This window comes from Gouania willdenowi, chromosome 6 (genome assembly GCF_900634775.1).
Source record: "Gouania willdenowi chromosome 6, fGouWil2.1, whole genome shotgun sequence".
In the NCBI taxonomy this organism is placed as follows: domain Eukaryota; kingdom Metazoa; phylum Chordata; class Actinopteri; order Blenniiformes; family Gobiesocidae; genus Gouania; species Gouania willdenowi.
Window position 1 is genome coordinate 29,418,900 of NC_041049.1, and position 12,487 is coordinate 29,431,386.

The following is a 12,487-nucleotide window of genomic DNA, read 5'->3' on the forward strand; positions in this document are numbered from 1 at the left end:
AAAATTAAAGCGGTTAACTTCTTGAAAACCACAATAACTACTGATCATAACACATTCTGAGTGAACTCATCCTTTAATATCTCCGTAAGTTGATAATTTAAACCGTAAAAGCGGAGCAAGAAGGAAAATAAGTGATCAACCCTCTCTCTCTTTTTCTCTACCATGTCACCGGCTCAACACACACACCCAAACATTTACACACACATTATTCCCTGGTGATTGTGTCACTGGAGTGATGGAGTGACCAAAAAGCACCACAATGTGCAAACGACACATCAGGGGCGACGGAAGCTACTGCAGCGCTGCGATCGCATTTGGTGTGAACGCACATTTACACTGCTAAAATAACTGCAATAACATACACTATCTGCCCTATCGCTATAGTTAAAAAAACGGCTTCTTCTCTTTTTCTCTCTGCCTTGCTTCGCGCCGTCTCAATATGACGACAGTTACGCAACATAATGAATCAATGGCGAAATTCCCATGTCAGAAATTAGCGAGGGCCACGGGCCATTTGTCCCTCAATTTAGCCAAGAATGTCCCCCAAAAAAAACCACGTTCCCAGGGCCAATACTGCCCTGTTTTTTGTCAACAACTTATTATTTTCTGGAGCGGAACGTTGTTTACGGAAGCTCTGCACGGTGTGCACTGCCAACGCCCCCCGCACACATCGCCGTCTGTATGTGTGTCAGGTGTTCGTCTCGGCTACCAGTAGCTACTATGCTGTGATACAACACGAACCGCTACTTGGTTAAAACCAGATAAGCATCCAACAAAGGGAACCGATTCAAGTTCCTCCATCAGATCCACCCAAAGTTCCACAAACATGGGGACAGAGATGAACCTGTAGCAACGATTATGAACTGGAAACTCAACTAAAGCTAACTATGCTAAGCTAACACACCACACACAGACTGAGCTAAGTGCTAACGCTAAGCACTCCAAATAAGGAATAATAGACCAAGTAAAAATACACATCTTACTGTCATCAAAACACAGACCCACCAATTTGTTTATGGTCAGATTTAACACTTGTATGGAAGGATAAAAGCTAAATATGTCACACATTGTGTGAAATAAATAATTAACATAATAACTAATGTCACTATTCATTCATCCCAATTTGTGAAACACAATATTTTTTAACCCATCTAACCCATCAGCAGTAAAAACACTATTGATGTGCTTTTATTGTGCTTTTTTTTTAATACATTTATTTCAAGGGAGGAAATAAATCAATTATATACAATAACACTAATAGTAATCCACATGGACAAATATATTCCATAAACTATCAGCTCATGGGCTGTTTGAGTCAGCAGTTTTTGTAGCCTTTTTAAATGTGTCTAGTGTTGATGTATTCAGATTTATTTGTGTTTGTAAGGAACCTGTTTAAACTAAGTTTTTTATTTATAGTTTTTATTTATCGTGATTTTTATCGTTATCGTGATAAATACTAGAAATTATCGGGATACATTTTTTTTTTGTCAATATCGCCCATCCCTAGTTACCATAGTAACACAGTCTGTGGCGCAAACCTGCTCCCAACCAGGTTTAAGCAGCAGGCTTAAACCACGCCATCATTTTGAAAGAAGTCATTTGCTTTAAAACACTCAACAAAGATCTACAAAAGTAAAGTCAAGAAGACTTCTGTTGTACTTTTTTTTTTTTTAATACTGCTTTAATTCAGTATTTTAAAAGGAAATTAAACAGAATATCATGATAAATGTTTAAATATGATTTAAAATAGAATCATTGTCTTATTACGTGTGTAATGTGTTTTTAATGAGGTGATCACATTCTCTATGTGTTTAAACCATCAGTAAAAATGTCTATGGATATTATCATCGCCTCCGTTTCCCGCACGGTTTATGATCCATTCATTGATCAGAGATTAATAATGAGAAAGCTGTGAATATACAGAGAGGGAGGGGCTTCAGTGACAGTCACAGAGTATAGTGAAGGCTCCCCAATGACAAAATTGTACTATCGCTTTTTGAGATGTGCACACGCCTCCGATGCGCGCTGCTTAGCTGTACCTGGAGCATCTGCAGTGTTGGACGAGACATCCAGTGGTGCACACAGCACCGCTGAGCTGCTCCCTCTGTTCATTTGACTATAAAGGTCCTATATCATGCAAATCAACTTTTTTCAGCTTTTATCCTTGTTACAATGTTAATTCCTTATCAAAAACACCCCCAAAGTATTATTGGGATTCCTTCCTGCATCTCTGAGAAATCCTCAATAATCCTGCTCTCTGAGCTGCTTCTCTGCCCTCTTCTGAAAAACGAGCGGTTCAAATGCTAGTGACGTCATTAGCATTCTGAACCGTCCCCTCTAGGAAGTGCCTGCTGCCTGTGCCGCGCCTCCATGGTGAACACTGCAGTGTAGGCACCCAGGGAGTCGACTTGATCTGACGCGTTTGTGACCTAATTCGACGCAACGGTTGAAGTGATAAACAAATGATTATCACCTAAATGCACTATTTCTGTATTTAATAAAGATGAAGACGCACAATAGCAGCCTAAATATCCATGTGTTTTACTGTAAAGTGGAGTTTTTTGGCTGAAAACAACAACAAAAGTGAGTGGATAGCAAGAGAAAATCGCTTTGGTGATCACTGATCTGCCTCATAGCAAGTCATGCTGGAGCCCCGCAGGCAAGTCAGTGTGTAGACACGCCCACTCATGAATATGCATAAGCAGGCAGCAAACAGCTTGTTGGTCAGAAAATCACTTTTCAGAGGCTAAAACTCTGGAAAACAGGCGAGTTTGGGAAAGTAAACCTCAAATACTATGTTTTTGGGGTTCTTCAAACAAATGGCGATAGGTGAAGAATGCATGATATGAAAGCTTTAAAGTTTAGTGCTGAGTTCAACAAACACAAGTCACATATTATTTGTTTGTGAGTTACATCATTTCTTTTATTAAATGCTGAGCTGTTAAAAAAACTTATCAAACTCACATGATCAGTGTGTGATCACATGTTTCAATTGTTCTGTATGATAAATTGACTTAAAAAACACCAACTTTAACACTTTACTACTTTTAAAATTTTCAAACCACAGAAATTTCTTAAACGTGTCCGTCCTTTATTCTCACTGCTCAGTAACAGATGACATCACATCCTGTTGGACTCAGCATTGGTTTCTATTGGCTACTTATTAATCGTAAAAGCTGCAGCGCATGCGCCCTCACGTCTCTGATCATTAAATCTGTGATTGATCTTGTGGGTCTTATGAAGATGAGCACTTAAGCTAAACACTGTCAGCTGGCTTGGATCAGCTGGGGAGCTCCAAGCTGAGAAGAGTTTGATGGAATGGTTAAAGCCAGCATGGTCACGGACGGCTTGGCTAAACCAGGTTTAAACTGTCGGCCTGGACCTACTGAGAACACTTAGTCACATAAAAGGAGCAGAGATTGCTGTTCATTTAATGTTGTAACAAAGATAAATGTAAAAAAAATTCCCTGAGGCAGTAGCAGTATATGAGTTGTGTTCTTTCCTCCTCTACCTTTAGCCTCAGAGAGCAGCTGTCTGACCTGCACCAGGCCATCCACTCATGTGGAAACAGCAGCCTGCTGCAGATGTATGAGGAAATCCTTCAGTCTCTGATCAGCCACAGCACAGAACACAGACAGCAGTTTGAGCTGCTGGAGAGCAGTTTGAAACGGTAGGTAGTAACACACTCAGACACACAGGTGTGGTTTGACTTTGAATACAATCCTGTTGGAATAATAAATGCAGACAACCTGCCAATGACCTTTAGAAGGTCAAACCTGCATGTGGTTGTGTATGTGTTGTTTGTGTGTGTTGTTTGTGCATGTGATGTGTGAGTTTGTGATGTAGTTGTGCTTTCAGATCATAGTACATATATTTTGTATTATTGCCATTATCAGTGTTTCCATTGCTATGCAGATGACACCCAGCTCTACATCTCCACCAAGCCCAACATCTCACTTCCTCACTTACTGTCTCACTGATATAAAATCATGGTTCACATCCAACTTTCTGAAATTAAACAGTGATAAAGCATAAGTTCTATTAATCAGTACAAATACCACTCGAACCAAAGCTGACTGTTTCTCTATAACCATTGACAACTCGTCCATTTCTCCCTCTCAACAGAGTCTGGGTGTCATCCTCGACAGTACTCTATCATTCACTTCTCATTAGGGCTGGGGAAAAAATCGATTTAATCGATTTATTGAATTTGTAGATAAAAAAGATTTTTTTTGCAAATTCGAGTAAAAAAATAAATAAATACATTTTTTACTTTTTTTTTACTTTTTCGCATTCCGTCCTTGTGGGTTACCGTAGTGTGATGTGCGCCATCCCCTCTTTGTTTACATTGGTTTACCCTTTGAGTAGGCTATATGTGTGCCGCAGGCATTTTTAACGTTTTATTTGCACTATGCTGAGATGCTTAGGGGAGAGTTAATTTTTTTTTAATATTGTAATGTTATGTTATAAAATATGTAGTTATCTGATTTCATATGCAGAAAATTTAAGCTACTGTGAAGTTGCTGTTGCACTTTTGTTTAAACCTGGGTTAAAATTGTTGAATGACAGAGCCTCATTTACTTTTTATTTTGGGATTGTTCTATGCATTTTAACTCTTGAGGACAATCACAGCAATAAAGTTGCACTTTTGACAATATATCTGATGTCTGCAGTCATTTTTAAGTGCATTGAAGAAAAAATCAAATAAAATCGAAACTCAAATTTTTCCTTAAAAAATCTGAGATGTTTTTTAGGGAAAATTGCCCAGCCCTACTTCTCATATCAATAACATCACACGGTCTGCATATTTTCATCTCCGCAATATAAACCGCCTCCGCTCATCCCTCAAACCTTACACTGCTGCCGTACTTGTTCAGTCTGGTCACCTCCCGTCTTGATTATTGTAAATCCCTCCTGTTTGGTCTCCCCAACATAAACTTCAACTGGTCCAGAACTCAGCAGCCAGGATCATCACCAGGACCCCCATTACTCACCATATCACACCCGTCCCCCAGCAGCTCCACTGGTTACCCATCACACACATTACAAAATACTTCTACTCACTTTTAAGGCCATCCAGAATCTGGCTCCCCCATTCCTCTCCAACGGCATCCACATTGCCACGCCTTCTCGCTCACTCAGTTCATCCTCTTCCATCCACCTCAGTGTCCCCTCTGTACGCCTCATCACCATGGGTAGCAGAGCTTTCAGTCATTCTGCTCCCCAGCTCTGGAACTCACTCCCTCCTGACCTCCGAAATGCACATTCACTCACCACTTTCAACTCCCAACTCAAAACCCATTTGTTTAAACTTGCCTTTTAACCCTCTGATCGACATTTTTCCACTGAATGTTCATTATTGACCACCTTATTTTGTCTTTGTATTTGTTGTTGTTTTCTACTGTTTTAACCTCTTAAAAGGCACCTTTAAATAAAAAATGCTATTATTATTATTATTGTTATTATTATTATTATTATTATTATTATAATATTTAGGGGGCCAAGCCCGCGGGGCCAGGGAACCGCGTATGGAAGCATACGCGGTTCCTAGGACCAGCGGTGCTAGGAACCCTATTGTAATCGTAAGGATTATTGTTACCTTTTATTTTTCCCACGGTAAAAGCAGTGCTGCAGGCTAAACCGTGCAAGGTAGGGCGATGCCCCTTGGTGGTTTGGTTCAGACCACCCCGTGTACCTTGGACGCAAAAATCCACATATGTTCGCCAGCAGGTGGCGCTATAACAAAGGTCAACGCGTTTTGGCCAATAACTCCCACACCGTTTGTTACAAATTTAAAACCTTCATATCCACAGATTCCTTGAATAGCACTGAATCACCTGGGCTAGGCCACGCCCATTTCCGCCTAAACTTTTCTCGGAGCAAAATCACAAAAACTGGAAAACCTACTTTTTCGAACTCCTCCTTGGGGTTTTGTCCAATCACGTGAAACTTGGCACGTAGAGTCTTCAGTTGGACGTAATCTCCAGTTTACCCTATGAGTTTGTTCGGGTAAATTATGCGCAAATTATTAGCGAGTAAAATTTTCTAGCTAGCTATAAAACTGCAAACTGGCGCATATCTCGGTCAAAATAAATGCTAACAACACCAAATCTGAGATCCTTAGTTGGCATGTGACTGTGAGGAAATACGCCAAATTCGAATGATGTAGGCCACTAGGGGGCGCTACAAATAACGAATATTTATATCTCTTAAAATTTTTACCAAATTTGGAGGGTATGATCTTGGGTCCCTCCGGAGGCGATATGTCAAAGTTATTGGCGATTGGTCAAAGTGGGCGTGGCTTATTACATCATAGCACATAAATAAACAAACATTTATTTCTGCTGAATTATTATGTTGAGGGCAGTGAAATTTACAGGGTAGATATAGAAGACCACACAGACCACCCATACCAAAAAGTGCACCACTAGGTGGCGCTATAATTTCAAAAACATTTTGGCCTTTAACTTCACAATTTAATTCACATCTTTAAAAACTTCATATCCACATGTTTCATACATAAAGTCGCATCTTCTGACATAGGCCATGCCCACTCCCACAGCACATTGCTCTTTGTAAGTCACGACATATCAAAAACCTACTTTTTCAAATTCCTCTTTGGGGTTTTGTCCAATCAGCGTGAAACTTGGCACGTAGAGTCTTCACTTGGACCTGTTCTTCAGTTCAGCAAAAAATGTTGTTCGGGCAAAATATGCGCAAAATGTTAATGAGTAAACTTTTCTAGCTAGCTATTAAAACACAAACTGTTGCATATCTTGGTCAAAATATTCGCTAACACCACCAATTCTGAGATCCTTGGTTGCCATGAGACTGTGGGTGTATGAGCCAAATTTGAATAACCTAGGGCTCTAGGGGGCACTGCAATTATGAGAAATTTATATTTCCTAAATGGCACAATTTAGGAAATATGACCTTGGGTCGCTCCTGGGACCGTATCTTGAAGTGAATCGCGATTGATCAAAGTGGGCGTGGCTTATTACTACAAAACATATAAATAAACAAACCTTTATTTCAGCTGAAGTAATATGTTGAGGGCTGTGAAATGTACAGGGTAACTATAGAAGAGCACACAGATCACCCATACCAAAAAGTGCACCACTAGGTGGCGCTATAATGGGTGCAAATGCATTTTGCCCTGTAACTTTCACACTTTAAATCACATCTTCCAAAACTTAATATCCACCTGTTCACAGCAAATGGCACATTGGCCTATGTCCTGACGCTCGCCACGAGCCCATCATCCTTCATGACGTACTTCTACGGGCTCCTCGAAACCTGGGGGCAGAGTCGCACGGGAAGGCTTGGCCCCCTTTATTAACTGCTTGCAGTTCTAGTTATTATTGTTATTATTATTATTTATTTAGTTTTTGTCACTGGCAATGTTTACATGGGAGCTTTCATTCCTCTTTAATTCAGAATAAAAGTTAAATCATCTTTAAACATTTAATTTCTAATGCAAATTTTATTCCAAATTAAACTTAAATCTGAATTAGGTGGCTGGTTTATTTCGATTTAAATTCTGAATTAAATAATTCCTCTATCTTGTATTGCATTTTTACCCAACCATAGTAAACACACTGACGAAACAGGGAGTGGGTTTAAACCTCTAAACCCAAAGAACACTCTAATAGGAAAATAGTTCAGCAAAAACAGCACAGAAAATCAGGTAACCGGGACTCGAACTCGCAACCCTGAGCATGAAAATCCAAAATATTACATAGGATAGTGGCTTCCAAACTTTTCACAGTCCCGTACCGCTTCAGACATTTAACCTATAAAACCATGTACCCCCTACTCTTCCACACTTAAAAAAACATAATAATGTAATGTCATATGCAGTTTAGCCCTACAAGGGAATTTTTCTCAGAATTTTACCTATCCTGTTGAGGAGTAATATATAATGGAAAAAAACAACAATAAGAAAACATCTTATTCAGAATTATCACTTGTTTGATTCATCTAATAATTTAACCTACTGGCATTTTTAGTAATAAACCTATTTCTTCTTTGTTTTAGAAAAATAAGTTGACCAAACATTTATGTAAATTTGTTATGTTGCTGCTGTTTTTATCCTGCAATACGAGCCAATGCAACGACATTTCATTGTTATCTGTACTGTAAAGTTCAAGTTTGAATGAAGTTTGAATAAAGAAAGTCTAAGTCTTAATTGAACGTATCGCAGTAATACAGCATATCGATCACCCTGAAACTGTGAAATACAATTCACTACACCCTAAATAAGATGGATGAGCCAATGTTTGGCTGAATTTGAGTGAATCTGTCTTTAATCGTTCTCCGCGTTTCTATTTTTCTATCCACATTCACACAAGTAGGGGTCTACATGGTGGCAAAGTACATCAAGGTCTTGATAAAACATTTGTCTAGTGCAAACAAATGCAGCTTTTGCCATATTTGCAATTTTTTTGACAAGATTCTTTCACTCTGATGTTTCCATGAAGGAAAATACCAACAAAATTTGAAACAAGATCAAATTGTTGGTTAGCTTTTACTTAGGCCAAAAGGTTTCATAATTCCAGGGGATCTATTGGGGGATTTACCATACTGTTACAGATTGGCAGAAAGTGCACAGCCATGTCCAGCTCATCATGCCAAATAGGGAGATCTGCTGCACCTGTAGAGTTGAGCACTGCTGTGAGTTGTTGACAATCAGCTGGACTGGTGTACATAAGGAAGATTTTCACTCTTGATTCAGTTGCTGTGAGAAATTGGACTCAGAAGGTTTGGCATCATGTGCTGGTCTTCTTTAAAGGTTGAGTTTTACTGTGAATAATTCATCCAAGTAAAGAGCAGAGGCTCTTTATTATTTTGGTGTGTAGTTTTTTTTTTTTTTAGATCACCCATCATCAACCCTTTTAATTATTTTTATACTGTGCTGATCTTTTCAGTAGGAAAATGATTATGGACAGAGTCAAAATTATCACTACTGTTCATTAATCAATAATATTTTGTCAGATTTTGTTCCATCACAAATGTTTTCCAATTCTAAATATATGATCTGTTATTGTACCAGTGGCATTATTGTTGAAGCATTGCATGAGGTGAATAGATGGGACAAAGGCCACATGGACCTCTGGTAACCATAGGAGGAAGCTGAGATCATGCTACCATGTTGGAGTTTGGAATTTGTTTTTCAGGCTGACATGTATTGGGCATTGCTCAAACCCCTAGTGACATATAAAAACAAAGCCCCTTTTCATTTCTATCCAGGACCTTTAGCAGCTCTGCATAACATTTAGCAATCTACAATGTCAGGTACTTCCCCAAAAAGCTGAGAAAAAATGTTTGAGAAAGGGGTCAAAACTATGAAAACATTAACAAAGCAGGTAAGTCATAAATGTTTATTGTAAAAATGTCGCTAAATTATGCCAATTGCGTGAGAGAGGGTACTCGGTACTGCAATCTTTGGGTTAATATGCCACAATTTTATTTAAAACAGGGTACACAGCATCCCAATCCTCAGGCAAATGTGCCTCCATGAGTCCACATTTGCCGTTTTCATTAAATATGGGGTACTCGGCATCCCAGTCTTCGGGTGAATGTGCCTCAATGAGTCCAACTTTGTAGTTTTCATTAAAAACGGGGTACTCTGCATCCCAGTCTTCGGGTGACTGTGCCTCAATGAGTCCAACTTTGTGGTTTTCATGAAAAACGGGGAACTCGGCATCCAAGTCTTTGGGTGAATGTGACTCAATGACCTGTGCCTCGGTTTGACTAGAGGAAAAATTGAAAAAGATTAGTACAAAATTCAAAAGAACAAGTTGATTTCCATGTGCGCGAATGCTTAAACAATGCAGTGACTCACTGTTCTCTGCTGTCTGGCTCCTGGCTCAGGTATGACCCCGTAATGTAGGGATGCTGAAGAGCATCAGTGGGAGAGATTCTTTCTTCCCCATCCAGATTCAAGAGTTCTTTCAGGAACTCGATGAAGGCCTTCCTGTCTTCCATTGTCTCACTGTCCCATAGTTCAGTCATCTGGATTAATACAAATATAGAGCCTTAGGTCAATACACAAGTTCATACCTCTCTTGCTCATGTTAACAAAAAAGAAACAGTGGGTAAATTCAGCTTATAAACGCATGTCTAAAGTAGGTTACATTTTAAAGAAGAGATCTCTATGTATTTGAACTCAAATATCATAGAGAACACTTACATGGAGCAGGTCATTTAATGATGAAAAATGTGGACGATATTCGGGCCACTCCTCAGCTTTTGTTCTGTTCTTAGACTTGTACTCTTCTGGTGTCTGAGGAAACACAATGACAATAAAAGGGGTTTAAGATACGTTTAGGGCAACAATCAAGGTTCAACAACAATGAAAACTATGTTTTACCAGCAGCCTCCATCTTGTGCCCAATTCATCCACCTCATGACAAAAGAACTTCTTGCTGTAAAGGCCAAAGTTGAGCTGGTGTTTTGATGGCATTCCCAGCATCTCCACCATGCTCTGCATCTGCAGAAAGAACACAGTTGCACACATTAGGGGCAGGTAGTCAAGACTATCTATACCTGTGTACATGTGAAAAAGAGAACGTAGGTAATTAAATGATTGGAGGGATGATGTATAAAAAAGACGACCTACCATGAGGTATTCGCAGTGGACAGGAAAAAGGTTGTCATTAAGGAAGAGGAATGCCAGCGTGCAGCCCACTCCCCACATGTCAATGGCCCCCGAGTAAGGAAGGCCAAGACAAACCTCTGGGGCCCTGTGAAGCAAAATTAATGAAATACACTTTAGAACTCTAAATCCTAGCATTAAGTACCAACACTATAATAACACAGATTCGTTACAAAAACCCAGAAGTTGTTCAGGGTGACACCCTCATACCTGTAGCCGATTGGTTGAATTCTGAGCCCGGGCATGGCGGCAGAAATGGGAGAAGCCACTCCAAAATCAATTAGCTTTACGCTAAATGAACTTTCATCAATGTTGACCATCATGATGTTGTCTGGCTTGATGTCAGTGTGCATTATTTTTACAGCTTTGAGTCCCTGTAATGCCACCATCAGCTGCAGGGACACAATGAGAAAAGGATGAGAATGGAGTTCCTCTTATGGAGCTGTTTAAGCTCAGGTTTGAACTCATGGCTTTCTTAATTGATCAGCAAGTAATAAAAAGATTCATACCTGCTTTGCAATAGGACGAATGACGTTGACGTTTAATGAACGGACCAGGTGGAGCAAATCCACGTCCAACAGTTCAAGACGAGGCACTTACAGCCCAGGTATTCAAACTGCTCATAAAATGTCACCAGATTGAAGTGGTCAGCATTCAGAGAGCTGATGGTCTTCAACACTGACAGCTAGAGGGGAAAAAAAGGACAATTAGATCATCTTTATCACTTTACCCCAAAAATTCATAGTTAAAGTTCTGTTGAAGGCACCAAACACTTACTTCGTCCTCCACATTTTGAAAATACTTCTTCTTTAGGATTTTTACTGCCACCAATTTGCTGCTGTTGCGAACACAACACTTGGCAACTTTCCCAAATTTACCTTCTCTGATAAACTCCAGGATTGTGTACCGAGTGGAGGGGCTGTGGAGGGCATGGCCTACCATTAGAGGATGTGCTGTCAAAGTGGATAGACAGGGCACAAGGTTAGTATTCAGTATTTTAACACTAATACTCAATCAAAGAAGGAAATCTTGTTCTGTACTGTCACTTCTAAAGTTTGTGTTAGAATAAAAGCCCAAAAGAAAAAGTCCTGAGTAACAAGGGCATCAATAGAAACGTAATGGTAAAAATATCCAGCAAGAATAATAATAAAGTATGGATACTTCAGAACTAGTTAAGTACAGTATTAAGTACTTTAAGTTCATTTGTCCATACTTAATGTATGCATGTACAATATAGCAAACAGTTTATTGATGTTATTTGAAAGTGAACGGTTGTCTAACTGCAAGATGATAGAGAACCCAACAGTATCTACTTGTAGTTTGGTTTTAAAGAAAAAGCAGGCCTGCAAATCCACTATATATGTGAAGTCCTGTCCCTCTATTGACTGCATGTGTAGCACATCCTAATTTTCTGTTGGTACACTGAGCATTTTATTTTTGCTGTAAAAGTTATTAAAAATATTTAGGTCAAACAGTCATATTTTGTATTACATGCACACACATCTTTGGCTCTGAAAGCTCCCACGAAGTGTTCCAAACATATTTTCTATAGATAATCTGTAATTCTTTAAGGAAATCTAGTGAGAGCAGGAAAACTGCCCAGTTTTCCTGCTCTCCACAGCTGCTCCTCATTCCCTCGTCAAGTCGGAGGAGGATATATATATACTCCCTCAGTTTAGTCAGTCTCTTGCTAGATTGTCAACCTGTGAAGAGAGACTTTCAAGCTCTTTGAAATTATTGAGAGTTCCTGATTCTGATTGTAAACTGTGGAATCTGTGTTCCTTATTAATAAACAAATTCGAATGGGGAATATTTCAGTTATCCTCCTTG

General features: G+C 39.4%; 1 protein-coding gene across 3 annotated transcripts in view; it reads left to right on the plus strand.

The window, feature by feature from the left end:
- The window catches only part of rasef2 (RAS and EF-hand domain containing 2), a 38,718-nt gene that overhangs the window by 11,305 nt on the left and 14,926 nt on the right, over window positions 1-12,487 (plus strand). For all 3 annotated transcript variants that reach the window (XM_028451145.1, XM_028451146.1, XM_028451147.1), the window contains exon 2: window positions 3,518-3,670. In XM_028451145.1, coding sequence (XP_028306946.1) covers window positions 3,518-3,670 — 153 coding nt within the window. The remainder of the gene's footprint in view (window positions 1-3,517; window positions 3,671-12,487) is intronic.